Below are 21,162 nucleotides of genomic sequence, written 5' to 3'. Positions count from 1 at the left end.
CAGATGCAAGTGTGGTCATAGATTGATGGTGGGAAAATGAAGAAATTTATAGTTAATATCTTTATTTGTTTCATAGCTAACACCTGTCAGTGAAGAAAATTTTAAGGTTATTAATGAGATTAAAGACGGATCGTATGATGGGGAAGAATGACAAAAATTTGTATTCTACTTTCAGTTATTCTTCTCCCATTCCCTCTTTAATCCCTTCCATTCAGGCTTTAGATGGCACCACACTGTGCAAACCGCTTTGTCCAAGGTTCCCGAAGTCCTCCCCATTACTGTACGCTCAATCCTGACCTGAGCTGACATCTCACCAGAATTGGAGACAGGTGATAGCTCCCTCCTCTTTGATACACATTCCTCTAGTGCCTTCCAGGACATCATGCTCTCTCAGTGTTTCTCCTACCTCACTGGTCATTATTATTTCTTAGTCTCCTTTGCTGGTCCATCCTCTTCTTTCCAGAATATCAGTATTGGGGTGTTCTAGGGCTCAGTCCTTGGGCTTCTCATTTCTCTCTCTTTTCATTCCTTTGGTGTTTTCACCCAGTCTCATGTTTTGAAAACTGAGAATATGTGGACAACTCTCAAATTTATATCTCTAGTCCAGGATTCTCTTCCAGACTCAAGTCTCCAAGCTACCTACTCTTCATTTCCATTTAGATTTCTAATAAATATCTCAAAAATGAAATCTAGATCTCTTCTCATAAAGACTATTCCATATCCTGCCTTCCCATCTCCATTGATAGAATCCCAGCCTTTCATTTACTCAAGGCCAGAAACTTTGGTGTCACATTTTATTCCTCTCTTTCTCTCACATTCAACATCTCTTCTATTAGAAATCCTGTTGCTATAGATTGAGAATATATATGGAACATACTATGTCATTGCTTCTGTGCTACTGAGCCATCATCATGTTTTGCGGGATAGTACAATAGCCTTTTCTCTAGATCCTTGCTTCACTATAATGCATTCTGACTACATCAAACAGAGAGATCCTTTTAAAGCGTAATCAGATTATGATCCTCCTCTGCTTAAAACCAGAAGTCCCAGGGCCATCCTGGTGGTGTAGTGGTTAAATTTGAGTGCTCTGCTTTGGGGGACTGGGGTTTGCAGGTTCGGATCTTGGGTGCTGACCTATACACCGCTCATCAAGCCATGCTGTGGCAGCATCCCATATACAAAATAGAGGAAGATTGGCCCAGATGTTAGCTCAGGGACAATTTCCTCAAACAAAAAGAGGAGGATTGGCAACAGATGTTAGCTCAGGGCCAATCTTCTTCACCAAAAACAAAAACAGCAACAACAACAAAACAAAACCAGCAGTGTCTACACGTGTCCATTGGATATAAGCCAAAGTCCTTATCAGCTCCTGGAAGGGCTCTTTGATCTGGCCTCCCAACTCTTCTGTGAGCTGCTCTCCTTCTCTCTCCTTTCCTCACTCCACTCCAGCCCTGCTCACCTCCTTGGTGGGCCTTGAATGTGCCAGACATGCTCCTGCCTTAACACAGTTAGTTCTTTTTCAAATCAGTTCTAACATTTTTTTATAGTATCTAGTTCCCTGTAAAAATTTGCAAGCTTATTTTTTATCTTAAAAAATATGGTGGAGTATGGTTGTTTTTCAGTCTGGTTCTAAGAAAGCACATTTCTGGATTTTCTGTGGGTCTTTTTTGGTTGTTTATTTTTGCTGCCCATTCTCATTCACATTGTCTTACTGCTTTGTGTATCTGACTCTGATTGTGTGTTGGATATTCTACTTGAAAATTTATTTATAGAACTCATTTAAGGCCTCAGATGGCATTATCATGCTATAAAGAGCCTTTTCTTTGCTTCTGTCAGACACCAGGAACACTAGAAAAGAAGGATTGCTTTAATTTAACCTAAGGTTTTGAGATGATTTTTTTTCTAAACAATCATTCTTAGATGATTTGAGACTAGGCTAAAGACCATGTGAGGTCTTCTGGATCACTCCTAGTCCTGGAGCTCAATCTATATTCTTGGCGGGTCCTGGACTCTGACTTGTATCTTCCTATACCTCTGAGACTCTCAAAAAGTTTGGATTAGCCTTGGAGACATCCTCAGGGTAAAAGCAGGTCTCAAAGGCTTGACTCCTCTCTTCGGATTCCCAACCTCTCCTGATCTTGCCCTCAAATTCTTCACTCTCTTATTAGCTCATCAATCTTTTTAATAAAATATTTTCCAATATTTTGTTCAACTTTTGTATTGTCTATTATGGAAAGGTTGCCTTGAGTTCTCTAGCCATCATTCTTAGAGGTGAAAATTGACCGTAGGAACTTTGTACTTGTACCATCTTGTTGGAATGCTCTTTATCTAGATATCCACTAGTCGACTCCCTTACTTCCTTCAAATTGTTGGTCAAATGTCACCTTTGTAGACTGACCATCCTATTTAAAATTGTAAGCCCTCAGCACTCTTGACCTCCCTAGTCTTCAAATTATTTCTACTCTTCCTTTTCATTGCATTTACCACCTTCTAACTTATGATGCAATTTACTTATTTATTATTTTGTTGTTTATTTTCTCTCCTGCTGCATGGAAGCTCCACAAGGGCAGGGCATCTTTGTCTCTTTTGTTCACTGATAAGTTTGAAGGGTGTAGAATAGTTCCTGGCACACTTTAGATGCATAATAAATATTTGTTAAATAGATGAATGAATCAAATAGCCATCTCATCTCAGAAAGTGGGAAAATGGGCCTCCAAGAGAAAGATTGGGGGCTTACCAAGCAGTATTGAATGTCCATTTGAAGCTGATAATCATGAATTTATAATGAAATCAATTAGCTTGGTTGAGAGAGTATCCCCAGCAATGTTTTGCTTTTTAGGTACAAGTTTAGAGGAGATGGATGATAAAGTCCATTCAGGGTAGTTTTTTTGTTTTTGATTTTTTTTTTTCAGGTAAGTTTGTCACAAGGAGAGAGGGAGGCAAGAGAAATTAAGATATGAAAATGACTGAGAATATGAAATATACATAAGCTGAGGTAATAAAGGCAGAATAAAGCTGGTAAGGGTCAATGATTCTGAAGTCTCAGTGAGGCTGAAGAAATGTTGCATTGAGGATATATGAGAAATGAAGCTGGTACATAGGAGGTAGAGTTCTGAGAGTAGGATGTTAGAAATTGAAATTTCAGAGGTTTTCCATTTTATTTGTGAAGGCAAAGTCTAGAAATGGTCCTGGGAGTGGATAATCGAAATGGAGTGGATGAGAATATCTTTGGAGCTGAACAGCTCAAAGAATTGAGAGAAGAGAGAGTTCTATGTGAATTTTGAAATAGCCAAAGATCATATAAGGAAGTATTATGATCCACAAATGAACATTACCAGTAAATAAGGGAAAATTTACCAGAAAGTTGATAGATAACAGCAATGAAATGAACATTAAAGTGATATATTTTAATGGAATAATTTTCAGAGGAACAAAGTATTTTGTATAGAAAAGAGGGAGTAATGGTTAGAAAGTCTTAATAGGAAATAAGGTGAACACATCTCAGAAGTTGAGTCTTTTAGTATTTTCTTGATTACTTCAGTAGTATAATTATTTTTATTTTCATACAGACACCTACAACTCTTCCACGAGCAGCTGGTCGAGAAACCAAATATGTAAGTCCTTTCATAATTATATATACTACTTTTTTAATGGGTACATATGTATGCTTTGGAGGAAACTCAATTATACAGTCATTTAAATTGAATTAGTTGATTGTTTCATAAGTGGAAAGGCGTAGGATAGTATGATCAACCCAGACACAGAAAATCAGGTTATGTCAGGTAAGTTTATTGAATAAATTCCTTCCTAAGTGAAGTCTAGTTTCATTAGTTTGGCTAAATAAAACAGAACTCCAACACCTGCTTTCTGTCTTCCTAATTATCGAAGGTTAGATGACATTTTCGTTTCTATAATGGTTTTTTGTGCTTATTATACAATAGTCAACTCATATACTTGAAGCATTGATTTGTCCATTTCCAACAGGATTGTCAGTTTAGTTGATTTTGACTAGTTTGTTCCTTTCTGGCATTTAAATTATCAAATAAACCAATTTCCACTTGTGAGAAAAAATAGATTAATAGTGGATATGTGATACAGACTTACACTTAATTCAGTTAATTACAGAGAGCTGCTTCTGAATGTCCTAGACACACACACGCAGAGCCCTACCCAATTCCTCCTCTTTGTTCACCTAATAATCCATCGTGTGACCAACTTGGGCATCTGAACAAATATATTTTAGTAGAAACAAGATTATCTCCTAAGCAAGTGTTGAGTTTTTGGTTTAAAACAAACCAGTAAACTATTCCTTTTAGATTGTACTTCATATTTTCTAATATGCAGTTTTCATCATCAACATCATCATCATCAAGAGTAGATAATTATTCAATGTATATTTTGTGACATACCTTCTTTGCAATTTATACATTTCTGCCTTCCTTTGAATCTCCCTAAGACAAATAATAAACTGGGTGAAGTTACTGATTTTATCGCATTCAGGAAATGATGTTTAGAGGGTATGGGTAGGAATAGTGCTTACAGCATTTCCTAGAAGCTTTCACTGTTATCTTTTGTTATTATTGGAAGCCATTTGGAATCATACTTAAAAGAGTGGAGGCATTTACGAGGCTATGCTCAAGTTTACATCATAGTCTTGCTGCTTGCTAACTAGCTGATCCTGGAAAATCGCTTAGCCTCTCTGTGCCTTAGCTTTTCATATATAAATTGAGATACTAATGACCTTCTTATTTGATTGATGTAAGATTTATACTGGTTAATGTATGAAAAGTCCTCAATATAGTCTTGAAACACTGGAATCACTCAATAAGTGACAGTTCTTCCTTTTCTTCTTCCTGCTTTTCCCTTCATCCCTGCTTCCTCCCTTTTCTTCCTGCCTGTCTTGGGAAGACTAGAAGCACCATGATTTAGCTGAGTTCCTTGATTCTTCAATTGGCTACAAGAAAAGAAAGTGCCATGAAGATATTTCTCTAATTCTTGTGACTAATACATTCTATAAGAGCCAGACCCAATAAGAAGTAGCTAGAAATTTTTGCTTTCTCACCTTTCTACCTTTCAGCCAAGTGCCTCTGAGTTAGACTCATTTATAATAAGGTGCAGATGGCTGAAGCCTCCTCCTGCCCCTCCCTGGGGGCAGTTAATTTGATAGCAATTGGAACCATTCTGGAGGGACTGCTTCAGTCTCCATAGTTAGAGGTTATTTCAAATTATTCTTCAATCAGTTATCAGACTTAATTAAAGTAGGTTAACATTTGCTCCAAACTTTGTGAAAGCATTTGAGTCATTCAAAGTTAACACTGAGTCATCAAACAGATTTAGTATAGACTTGAACAAATATAAACTCTGATTCAGATAAGATTCTTGACTTTAATTAAATTTGGTTTCTTGAGTGAGAAGCTTTGTTTTTTTGCTTTCTCTAACAACAGGACATTTGAATTGTTGTTTGTGATCCCTCAAATATATCCATGCTGTTTGGAAGACTATAAGGGATAATTTTATGGTGGAAGGTAAAAACCAGTTCTTTGATGCCAACTCATGGATATGTCACATTTGTAAATACTGAGCTGCGGTTGTGACGTTTACTAAGTGATATCTGATATGTTAATTTTGAGGAGAAAAAATGAAATTTTAGAGCAGAATTGTGCCTTAGCTATAAGCCTTGATCTTATGTGAAAATTCTGTCTTAGATACAATATATTATGATTTTTAAAAAATAATGACATTGTACTGTTTTCTTCTAGAAATTCCAATATTCACATTGGCTAAGCTGCAGGATGCCTCACACTGTGTTAAACAGCTTTCACTCAATTAATTACTTAATCTCTTAGTATGTTTTTCTCTCTTTCTCTCCATGGAGACTCAAGAGCACATCTGAGAAGTCTACAGACATTAGCATTTCAGTACTCCACCATCTCTCTTCAAAAGTTTGAAGAAAGTAGGCATCTTGATAGTGTGTGCCTGCTGGAGCTCAGTATGTCGTTGACTTTGTAGAGGTTCTTAGATTACATTCAAAAGCAGGGATCATGTAGTTTACCAACTCCTGCCCCTACAGTGGAATACAGGGAAGTCTTAAATTAGAGGCAAGAAAAAAAAATTGTTACACTTGAGGATATCCTTAACATATTACCACAGATCCCTCAGAATCTCTATTTCTGGGGGCTCTTTAAAAGTATAGTATAGAATCTATGAATCATGACTAGCAGGAAATATAGTCAGTATTTTCTAGCTTTATTATTCAATTTTCCACTTTTGTTCATTGATTTGACAAATATTTATTGAGTGTCTGCCATGTCCCGATACTCATGAGGAGTCACTGGGGTAAGAGGTGTGAACACAACATCAAGGTCTCTATTTCTGAAGCATACGATAGGAGAGACAGGGAGCAATTAAAATATTAAACAAACAAGATACCTTCTTGTAGAAACTAGAGGAGAGCTGGCAAGAGAATTGATTGATGTTAAAACAAACTTACAGTGTTGCTAATTTTCAATGTATCAGTACATCCATTGGATTTCCAATTTTCCTAGGGTGACTAGAATGGCCTAATTAAATAACAAGAAATTGTATGACTAATTCCCCCCCTTTTTTTTTTTCCTGAGGAAAATTTGCCCTGAACCAACATCTGTTACCAAGTTTCTTCTTTTTTCCTTGAGGAAGATTAGCCCTGAGCTAACACCTGTGCCAATCTTCCTCTATTTTGTGTGTGGGTCGCCACCACAGCGTAGCTGACAAGTGGTGTGGGTCTACACCCAGGATCTGAACTTGTGAACTTGAGATGCTGAAGTGAAGCATGCCAAACTTCACCACCATGCCACAGGGCTTGCCCCTGACTATATTCTTCTTTTTGGGGCCTTTGTCGAAAGGCTTACTTTTCTCCATTAAAAAAAAAGAAAAGAAAAATCAATGTGAAACAATTAGTTTCCTTTTCTTATTCTTTATTGCGTACTTGTTACATTTCACACAGTCTCTCTTTTAGGATGAGCCAAGTGCAATAAATGTATCATCAGTTCAGACTAAAGTCAAGGTTTTCTTCAATTCATAGCGTACTTGAATTGCAGGTTATGTTATAGCAATTTAATTGATGTTCTCTTAACCGTAATAGAATTTAAACTAGGCTAACAACATGTTGAGTAATAGTAATCTCAGGTCACGAGCAGGGTTGGTTATATTAACTTATTATCAATATTTCACTTCGTTGTTTTTAACAGATGCCAAATTTAACAATAATAATCAATAATGTTTCGAGTTCTTACCTTGCAAAGGAGGTTTAACTATCCCATTTAACCTTACACCGATCCTATAAGGTGAGTATTATTATTGTTACAAAGTCTCCATCTTGCAGAGGAGGACACAGACTCAGAAGTCGTAGAGCAGGCGAAACCCAACCTAGGTCTTTCTCACGTCAAAGCCTCTGCCATTAAAACTTGTGTGTGCTAACAGAAGCTGGGAATAGTCTGTCTTCATTAAATATTTTATTGAGGAGTATTTAAACTCTAGGTCTAAATTATTTCTTCATGCCTAATAACCTTCAGTCTAAACTTTGAATGAATAATTTCATATTGGGTGGCAACATCTAAAATGATAATGTTTTACTATATTTCTAATGTTTTAAATCACTTCCTTATATGTAAATTAACTCATAATTTATCACATAATGTATGTGGTTGTTTCTCATCACACTCATTTTTAAAGAGTTTTTTTTCCCCTATGTAGAGGAATGAATTTTCTGTTTACATTTCTATTTCATTCTGTTTTCATTCTATCATCTTCAGAGAGAAATGTCATTTTTTCTTTGCATTACGCTTGTCTTTGTAGATATTCATTATTTTTCATTAACTACTATCAGTTTAAATTCATTTCATTCATGTAATTCAAAACCGTAGTATGTTTCCTTAACAAAGAGAAACCTCAGAAAATAGGGCAAGTATTTAGACCTATTACTAATTTATCAAAAAGCCCTTATTGGAATCACATTCTATTGATAACAACTAGTTTCATAAACTCTCGACATTTCACGAGTTACTTTCAAGTGCCAGAGAAATAACAGAGACAGGCTTATTGAATATTATGTAGTATACAGATAAGATCTCTTTTTAATGAGCATGAGGGACAGAAAAATGTCATTACAATGGAAGCATATTGCTTTCAAAATATCACAGCATATTAAAAAATGTGTCAAACTTTATTAAGAATATTCCCCGCTATATATACAGATACTCAGATAAAGGTCATCGTCTCCAATTTAGCCAGCTCACACACTTGCCTTGTTGCTATGCTCGCAAATGTTGCTATGCTGAAGGGTTTCAGAGGCGATGTGCATTAATGTAGTCATAGATCTTGAAAGAAGAGGTGACTTCAATCCAATCCACTGAAATCCAGAACTGTGTCCAGATCTGCTTCCATGGGATGTGACCAGAGATTTGATAAGTTACGGGAAGAGCTGTGAACAATTCAAGCAAGAACTTCCCTTCCACCGATTACTATCTTTCTTTTTCATTGTTCAGAAATATTTCCAAGGTATGCCCCTGTGAAAGTTGAGAATGGAAGACAATTATCTGAGTTCTGCTAAATGAGGAGGAAGAGAAGAAACTTAATGAGACACCTTTATACCTTATATCCTTCTCATCATTTTAGACTTCACCAAACATGAAGGTGCCATATTTCAGCCAAACTTCCCCTTGATCTGATCCTTTATTTCCTCGTTTGTACATATAAACTATGGCTGTCACTGGTCACTATGCCCACTTATTCTGACTACCAATTATGTTCATGACAAGATGGAATCATTGTTCCCTAGCTTAAAGAGTCAAACTTTTTAAATACCTCCAAATCTACTTTTTATATTTAGGTCTTTGGGGGATATATTACTAACTTGTCTAAAATGGCTTTTAATGAGATATTCATACAGAGTAAAGGTCTAGAGAGAGAATAAACAGTGTGAAGCAAGCAAGAATGATGCCTCATAATATATCACCATGGCCTTGGTGCCTAACCTCTTACCACTGGCCTTGTTCTTTTGAATAGTGCCTTACGTGCAAATCCCAGAAACACCCTCTAGGTCAAGGGTAAGACAGTATCTTAGCATTTTATAATTATTTATTTCCTCAATGCCAAGCTCAGCACTCAATAATTATTAGGTGCTCAGTTAATATTTTAGATTTTTGTCTTTCTGCCTATCTGTAGATCAGTCTAGCCTGGGAGCAATCACGTAATTAGTTCACATATTATCACTAATTAGAGTTCTTTGATCCTTGAGAAAAGAAACCTCGGGATAATTAGAGTCAACAGAGAAAAGGTGGAAGAGAGACATTTTAATGATGTGGAACCAGATGTTATATGCAGGTGGGAGGGACGTGACTGCTGAAAGGAGGAAAGCATGCCTGAAGTGGAAGTGCAGAATGCAGAAGGCGAAAGCAACTGTTCAACACTTTTTATTGGATGCAACTCGATTTGGTCCCAGTCCCCCAAGTGGGTGTCTGCTACATGATGCCAGCCCAAAGGACATGTGTCAGGAATGGGGAAAAACTACAGATTGCAAGGAAAAGCAGCTCTAGACGATGACTAAGGAGTGTGGTTGTGCTTTATGTGCCTCTGCATCAAGTCTTTGGAAGCGGGAAATGGTTTCTCCAAGGCTGGCTTGGCACAAGCGGTGGCCTTGTGTAGTAGCTTATTTTTCAGTGGATTTCAAATCCTCGTTTCTTTTTTCAGTCTTTGACTCTTTTACTTTCCATGTAACCTAACTCTTTAATAGATGTTCTCTGAAGTAAGAAATTTTGACTTTTACAAGTTTTTGACTGCTCTGTTAGTTTTTAAGTTTTTTATATGATAATATACTAGTTAAAATGCCCCCACTCTCTCTGACTTTTCTTTCTTTTGTCATTAAAATGATGTCAAAGTCTGTGGAATATTGATTATGGGATTTTGTTTTATAAAGAGCCACTCTTACACTCACGCTCATCTGTAATGTTGTTCTTCAGTTAAGATCAATGTGGATAGATGTGAATGACTAAAAACTTTAGTGTTCAAATCCAATATGAAGTTCGTTTTTATGTATCTCAAATTGCTTCTCTACTTTAATCTCATTGACCAGTTGGCAGTTGTTCAAATACAGTAACCTCCTCGCATCACTCACTGCTCCAATCTCAGCTCACCAAACAATCTTCTCTCACTTTTTGGAAAATAATTGCTACAATATTAATAAGACAACTATAGCTACGGTATTTAAGCATCAGTGTTAACCCGCATGAGCAAGCACAGAGAGGCTTCTTAAAGGGTTTATATGACTGGGTTGGTTGAAAGAATCTGGTTATTTTCATAATACACATGAGCCAATGTTCCTTTTCTTTGGTAATGCAAGTCTGCAATGGCTTCATAAATATCGACTCCACACTGAGGTTTAGCATTGAATTTTGTTCCTTCTCTGGGAATAGTTTCTCCTAATAGTGATATGAAGACCATTATATTAAATGAAATAAAAGTGTGCTGAGTATGTCTGAAGCATCTTATTGTTTTGTCATAATTCCCACTGAAGGAATGTAGGGGCTTTATGGAGACTGGATACAAGCATATTTGAGTTTTCCCCTAATTTAACTATTATATTTTCTTGAGCATTTTATCTTTTTTCCCTATAATAATTTGGTATTTATCACAATAAATTGTGCAAATACTTTGTTTTTCATGTGTAACCTCTTCTTTCCTGTAATTATTGAGGTAAAAATCTAAGTATGCTTTTTGTTTCCATGAAGGTACATTTAATTCAACATATTTCATAGAAGCTTTTAATTTAACTTAGGGAATTCATAGAGAATTCTCTCCTTATCACAATAAGGAAAATTCAGTGAAGGGGGAAAAACCTAGGATTTTAAAGAAATCATTCTTATGCATATTACGTCATAAGGTTAAAAATGAAACCCTAGGTGAACTGAAAAATCACTGTGATGGACATTCTGAAGGGCAATTTTCTGCAGCATGGAATAGCCATAAACCTCAGTGCACACCAGCAAGGTCCACAGCAATTAGAGCTGGGGAGCGCTTAGCCAGGACACCCTGCTGCCATCGAGCCACCAGGAAGGACAGCAAGCAGTGCAGGCCTTGTGAGGAATGAAATGACTCAAAGAGCGGAAAACAAACAATGTGGGACACAGTGTGAGAAGGACTGCGGGGGGCCTCGTCATTATGCTTGGTGACTCACACTCCTATATACTTGGCAATGCCATAAGAACCACTGAGCTTTCAGTTTTCAGTTATTGTTCATCTCTCAGAGAGTAAAATCGATATTGGCAAATTCATAATAAACCCTGAAAATATTTTCAATTTCCAAAAAATAGGAATATTTTAGGCACACAACTTTATCATATTTCAGCCACATATATTTATAGTTGTGCATCTGTATGTTGACCACTTCCCATCAAAGTTGAAGGCTGAGCTGATGTGGAAGCTCAGCCTCCTATTTAAATGCATAAATGCTTGGTAAAGCATAAGTATTAAAAATATATATGTAACTCAACCTAAAAGAAAGAAAGAGAAACTTCTGAGTGCAGGAAATGAAATGGGAGCTCCAAGGGGGAGTGTTGAGGAGAAGTTAAAGCTCTGGTGGAACTGAGGGACATCAGAACATCGATGCTTGCAGCCGGGAGCTTCGATTTTAACTTTCACTGTATAATAAGTCTAAGACCTATAAATGAGTCCGTTGTGTCCATTCAGGAGCCTAGAAGGCCACAGTGGTTGTGATGCATGGGATAGAGAAAACATAAATCCTTCCACTATCTCCACCCTACACTCTTGGGTGGTAAATGAGTCATGCATGAGAAAATGGGTCCTAAACCTGTGAAACTTGAAGATGTGGGGATCTGCCATCCTGAGGTTTGGAAATATTAGGATGATGAAACAAAATAGAAACTGATCCAGAACCTGTGAAACTCTTCAGGCCCCCACAAGGGCAAGTGTGAAATGTATTGTAGGAATGTTTTCCCGACTCAGGGCTTCTCAGACACCTACAGAAATCATCACCAAAGTTACCCTGACTGCAGATGAGCTCAAAATCAAAAGTAAAAAGCCATAAAATGAATAAAGAACATCGTGGGGGAGAGGCTGGAGGGAGATTCAACAGGAAATTTAGCAATGAGAGATTATAAACAAATCTGGAATGAATTTTTAAATATATTAAAAATGTTGAAATAGTTAAGAGTTATATCATAAAAAGGATTTGAAAAAGAATCAAAAGGAACTTCTCTAAGTTAAAAATAAAGTGATTAAAATATAAAATTCAGTTACTATGTTAAATGTATTAATATACAGTTGAAGAAAAATTAGTTGTCAGGCTTATATATGCAGACCATCCAGAATACAGCATAAAAAGGTAAAAAATATAAAATAGAATTTTATAGATATGGAGGATGGATTGAGAGGACTCAACATATGTTTAGTAGAAGCTCCATAAGAAGAGATTAGATATAATGGGAGAAAGGCAACATTTGAAGAGATATTCAGGGAGGATTTTCCAGAAGGAAAGAATGATACGCATACTCAGGACTATACCAAGTCCCAAAATAGGATACATAAGAAGAAATCCACCCTCAGGAACCTCATAGTGAAATGAGAGAATGTCATGGAGAAACACCTTTAACACTAACCGCATGTGAAGACAGATGATTCATCAAGTTATGACATTTAGACTGACAGCGGTAACAGAAACCAGAGCCAGGGGACAGTATCTTCAAACTGCTGAGAGATAATACCTGTTACCCTGGAATTCTGTGTCCAGGTGAACTCTCATTCAAGAATGAGAACAAAATAAAAACATGTCAGACAAAGTGCAAGATAGTAAGTTCTGAAAAAACAACCAAAGCATTTACTTCAGCAAGAGGGAAACTAAATCCAGAAGAAAGGAGTGCCATTCAGGAACCAAGGGTGAAGAAACAATAGTAGTCTCCTCTTTAATTTAGAACAGTTTTAAAAACCGAATCATTTTCTTTTCCAAATCATGAAAGCAATTTTTTAATATAAGGATGATTTAAGAAAAAATCTATTATTTGTTTCATTTTGCTGTAAATGTAAATAACCAACAATGCTGGTACGTTTAAGTAAAATATGGAGTATACAGAGAATGAAATACTATGTCGTCTTGCAGAATTTTTGATGTCTTGTGATAGTGCTTATGTTAAGATGTTACAGAAGAGCAATGTATAAAACATCATGTTCACTGTTATGTGAGCTGAATAAAAATGCATAGGAAAAATATTGTAAGGCATTGTACCAAAAATGTTGAAAATCATTTTTTGATGCTTAATGATATTTTTCCCTTTACTTTATACTTTTAAAAATCCTACAATAGACCTGTATTACTTTAAATAAAAGAACTTTGATATACTATATAAAAATATAGATATATTATTTTACTAAATTGTGAATTTCATGAAATAAACACCATATTTATAATTTTGCAGGCAAACCTCTCTTCACCATCCTCTACAGTATCTGAGAGTCAGCTGGTACGTATCCTTTTACTAAGCCATAGATCTACTTTAGAAAATTCCCATCTCTCACGATAGTTTTACTTAAGGGGAAGTGAACTGAGAAAAAAGTTACTACATGTAAGTTTGCTCGCTTGCTTGTCTAATAAAAGTTTACTGCTTTTCTAAAGCTCCATGGTGGTTGTTTTGCAGCTTACAAACATACCTAAAACTGTCCATAGACCTTATTTGCTAGTAACTTGTAGCGGCGTTAGAATAGGACGGGTGGGGTCAGAAACAAGATGCTGTTGGAATGCAGAGAAGGAAAGAGCTCTCGCTTCTTGACGGGAGAGAGCAGAAAAGAGCACAAGGAGAAGGTCACGTCTGATAACATGGCAGGTTCTGGCCTTGAGAAAATGGGAAATGAATATTTCAGACAGGAAGATTAGTATGTGAATGGTCTAGACTGGTGAGGAGCAATAGAAATATAATGTGAACCACAAACGCAAGCCACATGTGTAATTTTAAATTTTCTAGTAGCAACGTAAACAAAGTAGAAAGAAATGTCACATTATGTTTAATAATATATTTATTTAATGGCATATAAATTATCATTTCAACATATAATCAGTATAAAATTGAGATATTTTACATTCTTTTTTTGAGCAAAGTCTTTGAAATCTGCTGTGTATTTTACATTTATAGCACATCTTAATTCAGACTAGTCACATTTCAAGGGCTCAACAGGGGACCTGGTGACTACTGCTATTGGACAACACAGATCTGGACTCTAGAATCTGTTATTTATAGATAGACATTTGATAAATAGGAGAATTACTTTTTCTTATAGTGTTTTGACTTATTCTTCCAGTGGCTAGCAGATTAAAACCATGAAATAAGTTGCCTAGATATTACTAAAGATTTTCTTTATATCTTTTAATTTTTATTGTTTATAACTGTAAATTCCTATAAATTCCAATTGTAAATTATAAACAATAGGGTGCTTTAAATAAAATTAATGGAAATATCTAGTAAAGCAGTTTGAGACATTAAGAAGACAAAATCAGTTTAATGCTGACTTTCTTTTCCTTTGTTAAGCAATTGTTTTGGTGTCCTACATTCATAGGCAATAAGTCATCTTGTCATTATTGTGCCAAAATGACAACAATATTTTTATTTGTATCACTGAAAAATCATAAAAAGTGTAGTTGGATAGTTAAAATAGCTTGATTCAAGCAAATCATTTGGCTATGTTAGTGTTTGTACATTTAGTGTCTGGATGGGGTGTGTTTGCGTGTGTGTGTAATTTTAGTGTCAATGGTTTAGAATAGTGCCAGGCAGTCTAGTATGGTTGAAAGATGCTGGAATGGGGGCCCGAAGACCCACCTTTTCCTTCTTGCTCTGACACTCACTCCTGGGCTGGCAGTGGGTAAGTCCCGAATCTGGGAATCTGGACCTCAACCTCCTAAATGAACCATGAGAGCATTCTATTACGTACTTTCCAAGCCCCTCTAGTGCTGTGAGTCTATGATTACCAACACAGGGAAGGGAAGGTGTTGCCATGGAAACAAGCACTGAAATAACATAATGAAGTGGAACGGTTTCCCACTTTAGATATGGAAATATTACTACAACTAGTTTAATATTTACAATAGTGATATACTTGTTTCTTGAGAGTAATGTGTGAAAATCAAGAATATTTTTAATATCCACATATAATTTCACTCAATATAGTATAAAAATGCAGATTTTAGATATTGAATGACTAAATGTATATATTTAATTTTTTACAAATAACTATATGTGTGTGTGTTATCTGACCGACATATGTATATCAGTTCTTAGCTTAATATTTTAAGAAACTATTTCAAAGAGGCAAATATATATAATGATTTCATAAAATGAGACATGGTAAAAACAGCTCATTGTAAATGTAATAAATAAACCTTTTCTTGCCTAATAAACTAATTCTATCAATCCTAAATTTGTGATCTCTAGGGAGACAAATTCAAAGCACTGTTTTGACTGACATCGATGATCATTTCTTTGCATTTCCTTTAGACCTTTCCTCTAAAGAGTTCAAGGAATTTCTTAACCAAATTTTAAATTAAGTTATAATCCAAAAATGCCCTTGAGATGTAGGAAGGTTTGTGAAGGGATTATTATCAAACAAGCTTACCACATAAGAAAGAGCATCTCTTGGATTGACGTAACTATTCAATTCAATCCCTTTCACTTGTATTTCATGACATTAACCCTGTCTTTACATTACCTGGGAGTGGACTAGAGTAGGAATAATTGTATGCAAGAGATGTTATATGGCGATTGCCTCCTTAAGGATTTATAATATTTTTATTCTTAAGTAATGTAATTTATGAATAAAATGATACTTTTTCATTTTTATGAATAAATTTTCAGTATTTGCCATCACAAACTCTCTTTAGGATTAGGTTTTTAATAATTTCAGTAAATAAGAATGCCTTTGAAAAACAAAACTATATTTATACACACACATATATGTGTGTGTTTATAATATGCACACATATATAGATGCCATATGACAGGTAATTCTGATTATGTGTTACTTTTTGTTTATATAAATGTGTACAAATATGTGTAGCACATAAAAACAAAATTATTGAGAATGTATGATAGATTGTATTTAAATTATATGTAAAGTAGAGGAAGATGGGCATGGTTGTTAGCTCATGGCCAGTCTTCCTCAGCAAAAAGAGGAGGATTGGCAGCATGTGTTAGCTCAGGGCTAATATTCCTCAAAGTAAAAAAAAAAGAATAAATAAATAATATAAATGAATACTGTATGTTTTGTATAAAATAAGCAGTTAAAATTATTTGACTCCTATTTTAGGAGAGAAATGTAAGAAGTTAATTGAAGGGAAGATTTATGATAAATTGTGGTGGCAGAAGCTTAATACAGAAGGTGTTATGCTTTTGAGATTTGGCTATTTAAGGATAGATCATTCTTTTATACTTCTTTCTTTTTAACTAGGCTTACTTATATGCTTGTTTACATGGCCCCTGTGCCAAATCATCATTGGAAGGAAAAAAAGAAATATGACCTGCCTCTTACTCTAAAATATTCCCATTGTTTACTCTGGAAGCCAAATGATTTAGTACTGGGTTCAGGGGGAATAGTTTGGGGGCCGTTATGAAGCTAGTTCACCAATCTGTGCCTCAGTTTCTCTTCTTCTATTAAACAGCATCACAGTACATCAAAACTAGAAAAGGTCTTAGCAATGAGGGTATTGGAAACACCTGTCTATAAAATGGAGGTTGGAATAACTCCTCAGTCAATTTGAAGCCGTGGCTGCATGGCTCACATATCATAATCTGTGAAGTTGCCATTGTAGCGTTGTACATATGAGAGGTGTTATTATTGCATGTAAATCCTCTGAAATATTAAGAGATAATGTGAGTGGCCATTTTTACAGATAAAGAAACAGGCTCACAGAGTTTAAATAGTTTGCCTAAGATCTCAGTATCAGTGGTCATCTTTGTTCTGCATGACTTTCAAAAAGGAATTTTGATAATTTTGATATGCATTTTAGATAATTCAAGAGGAATAAAGTTGAAGGAATTGGGAAATTGAGCCTTTATGGAACTGTGACCTTCGCTGGGCACCTCATGTATTGCTGGCATTCTTGCATGGCCTGCAAAGATATGACCACTTACTGAAGAGGAGACTGGGTCAGATTAGTCAGGGTGTTGAGGTCTTGCACCCGTGGACAGTGCTTCTCCTAGCATCATAAATGGAACAAAAGGACAGGAAGGATCTAGAATCTAGGTTTAACCTGCAGAAACCTTTCCTCTTTCCTGCGCTGAGTCATCACAATATTCACAGAGGCTGGTGGGGTCTCTTTTCTCTGGATTGAAAAAGGTTGACCTCTACAAGATGGGTATGCATTGGTCTTCCTTAGCAGTCGGTAGGGGAGCCTAGTTTAGATCACATTTAGCTTTTACTTTTGAAATTTCATGCCATTAACAATGTTCATGATTGTCCAGCGTGGAATTCTGAATCTAGAGAGTACAAAACAGCAGAATGAAAAAAATGGCCACATGGCCGTATACAGGTACAAGCAAAGGCAGCTTACTGGAACATTATAAGGAGGCATGCTTGGACTTGCAGATACTTTGTTCCCAGTTCTGAAGGCCAGCTGATGTGTCCTGTTTTAGTGGTGGATGACTCATCTTTGAGGGCCCTTGAGGTCTCTGTTGTTCAGCAAATGCAGCCCGGAAAGCTCTTGTGGAGAGCTGATGTCTTCTTCAAGCTCCAAGGCGGTTTGTCCTTGACCAGTTTTTCCTCGACATGACACACTTAAGTGCTGCTGCATTGGTCATCTACGCCTCCTCGGGTTGAGTCATGCAATTGTCCTTTCTTTAACCATTGAAATATTTCAATCTGGCCAATGTGTGTTGTGTATATTCCAGAAAATGTTTCTCAGGCTGTGGGATGTGGTTTATAATTATTGAAATCCTATATATGTTTATTTTATACAAATATCGTAGTAATTATACATTTTTTCTTTTTGGAAAAAGCACATCAGGTAGGTCCTTTCCTGCACAGTCTAGATCATTTATTATCAACACCCTATATTAAAAATGTGAAAATAGGAAAAAGAAAAGTTTTTGTCCTTTCAAATTCCTTTTATGCTTTTTTCTTTTTTAAAAAGTTCTGTCATGCATACTATCTCATTAGGTTCTCACAGTCACCTTGTGAGTTAGTATGGCAGGAATTATTTCCATTATTCTGATGAAAAAACTGAAGTCCAGGTATCTACGATGCCGCGTCAACCGTCCCATAGTTAATGGGTAGTATACAAATCTGGTTTTTTTTCCCCTCCAATCTTAGAAGCATTACTCTGTACCACAGTGTTTTGAAATTTGAGATATTTCTTTGACAAGGGAAAAAAAGCTTAAGTATTTGCTTCAAGCTTATAATGTTTATTTAAAAAAAAAGAGAATTAATAAACATTTATGAATTGAATGAGTGAATCAGCTAAATAATTTAGAGAAAATTGCTTTTGTCAACAGTCTTGACTGGTGGGATGTTTTTGAGTTTCTATGAGCTTGTTACCACAGAAACTCTAAAAAAAATAACCCTGGAGAATGAAGACAGGACTGAAGCAAACGGGTAAAAGACACGGCTATGGCACGTTCACAAACTCTTTGGATCCATCGAATAGGTAGAATTCCTAGCCAGGCTCACAGAATTTTCTCCATGCTGTGTTTTATTACTTTCTTGCTCTTTTATTACACATCTTAGTTTTTCAAGAAGATAAAAAATAAATCCTTTAAAACAGAGACACTATCCTTTATTTCTTTTGCTCCCTCACCACCCTACCCCAGAGCTTGCTACTGTAGTCAAAGGCAATGAAAAATATCAGTCCACTACTTGAAGTTACTAATTTGAAAAAGATGTATTCCGAGAAGCCATTATTTTAAAATATTAGTAATGGATTCTCTAGGTCAGTGCTGGCAGTTAATTTTCAACTTTGGTCTCTAGCCAGAGGCAGTACCAACTTGTTGTCATAGAATTATGATTATAAGCTCCAAAGGACAGAAACAATGTCTATTATTACAGTGACCTGAGTAGCAATGCTCAAGGATAAGTGTATACTTGATGAGTTATAAATACAAATGAATAGCGGGCTCCGACCAGCTCCTCACAGGCCATTAAAACCTGCCCCAGGGCCATGGGGACTCCACATACTCTCTCTCAGACTTTCTCCCTCAAGACTAAGAGTACCGTTAGACGTGATCTACTGAGGTCCAGCCCACTCCTGCATCCTCCAAAAAAGATGACATCACTGTCTTTTGGTGTTAAGAGTTATACTGTTTATCATCATAAGCAAACAGGGGGAAAACAGCAATTTTTTAAAAATGGAGAGGGTTAAAATCTTGTGAGGTTCCTAAAGAAGTGGTTTCTGGCCTTGACTTCCTGCATCCATCAGGGATGATAACTTCAGCCTCCTATTACCTCCGAGCGTGGAGCTCAGGAATCCCCTTTCCTTCTTATGGTTCTCTGTTGGTGAAAGGCTGTCTGGATTGTCTATCCTGCCAAGTTCCCTCTTCCTGGTTAAAGTGTAATCAAAAATCAGTCCAGGAAAAATAGAGACTTCAAGCTGGCAATCAATACCCTTAAGGCCTCCATACTGGATTATAACCAGCATACTGGGCTTCTGCCTGACAATTAATTTATTCATTCTTCAAGTACTTATTAGCACCTAGTATGTTCCAGGCACAGTTTAGGTGTTGGAGATACAGCAGTGAACAAAACAAAGATCTCTAGCCTCACAGATTTTATATTCTAGTGGAGAAAGCAAGACAGCAAATACATGAACAGATGTCAGATTTTGATAAGTACTATGGAAAAATATAAGGTTAAGTAAGGGGAGGTGAGGATTGTACTCCTGGAAAGGGAGAAAGGAGTTCCAGACAAAGCACAAAGCAAGTGCAAACTCCTGGAGGAGGGGATATCATAGCATATGTGCTAGAGTGGAGAGAGTGAGGGGCTGAGAGGGCAGGAGCAGGAGATTTGGCTGGAAAGGGTGAGGCCAGTTGGGCATAGGAAAGAAGAGTCATACAGCGCCTTGCAGGCATTGCAAGGGTTTGGCTTTTACTTGAAGTGAGAAGGTGAGGTATTAGAGAGCTGTGAGAGGAGTCGAGTGACATGACTTGACTCATACTGTGATTGTTCTGTGGTTTTCTCAGCTGGGTTGTAAGCACTCTGAGAACAAGGGTTATGTCTTACTCATCTCCATAGACACTACGGTTCCTGACATAGACTAGGTCCCAATTGGCAACATGGCTCCGGAGAACATCGGAGAGAGGTATGCCTCAGAACTCCAAAATGATAGTTGTTTTGTCTTTGAGGCACTTCAAGAATGTCTTACGTTCAGTATAAATCGGTTCTCAGGAGGTTCATCAAAATGAATTGAAATTTGCCATTTGGAGAACCTCATTGTTCTTTCTGTGCCCTTTGTGCTGACTCTGAGAGTTATTGCTTGTTTTTATTTTTCCGCTTAGGCTGGAAAGAAAATTATGGAATTGCTTTCTCTGGCATCGTAAGAATATTTGTGTCTATCAATCATGAGTCCAGCTCTTCTATGGATTCCATAGCACATAAAAATGAAAGAAGGGCCTCTTTGGGCTAGTTTAGTTGTAATATTGCTGGACAATGACAATCTTGTAGTAGCTCACCTTTATAGACTCTTCTAACTTGATTAATCTAATTTCCTTTGCTTTCGTTTGGACCCAGACTTAGCAAATTAGATTTGCCCGAATTAGAGAACCAAAGTCTACTTGAAGTCTGAAGATACCAGGCAACTATGAGCAAGGATGCAATGTAGAGTAGAAATCAATAAAGGATAGTGTGTTCTAAAGCCTCTCCTTCAGTCTGGAGGCAGAAGCTCAAGGTTAAACAGATGTCTCTGGGATGGCAGACCAAGGAAGGTCTATCTTTGGATGGGCAGCATGACATTTTAATGGGATGAGTTCTGGTTGAGTATCTTTCGTTTTTTAATGTGCACATGAATCACCCAGGGATTTTGTTAAAATGCAGGTTCTGATTCAATAGGTCTGCAGTAGAGCCAGACTTCTAGCAGATTCTCAGGTGGTGCTGATGCTGCTAGTCTATAGACCCCATTCTGAGTGGCAAGGTGCTAAGCAGACA

The 21,162-nt window shown here is 36.6% G+C and overlaps 1 protein-coding gene across 11 annotated transcripts in view; it reads left to right on the top strand.

Moving 5' to 3' along the window:
* Window positions 1–21,162, top strand: part of MLIP (muscular LMNA interacting protein) — a 231,919-nt gene that overhangs the window by 153,125 nt on the left and 57,632 nt on the right. For all 11 annotated transcript variants that reach the window (XM_046641218.1, XM_046641217.1, XM_046641223.1 and 8 more), the window contains 2 exons: window positions 3,570–3,614; window positions 13,464–13,508. In XM_046641218.1, the coding sequence (XP_046497174.1) occupies window positions 3,570–3,614; window positions 13,464–13,508 (90 nt within the window). The remainder of the gene's footprint in view (window positions 1–3,569; window positions 3,615–13,463; window positions 13,509–21,162) is intronic.

This window comes from Equus quagga, chromosome 15 (genome assembly GCF_021613505.1).
Source record: "Equus quagga isolate Etosha38 chromosome 15, UCLA_HA_Equagga_1.0, whole genome shotgun sequence".
NCBI lineage: Eukaryota > Metazoa > Chordata > Mammalia > Perissodactyla > Equidae > Equus > Equus quagga.
The sequence above is the reverse complement of the archived record's forward strand: the minus strand, read 5'-3'. Positions and strand labels throughout refer to the sequence as shown.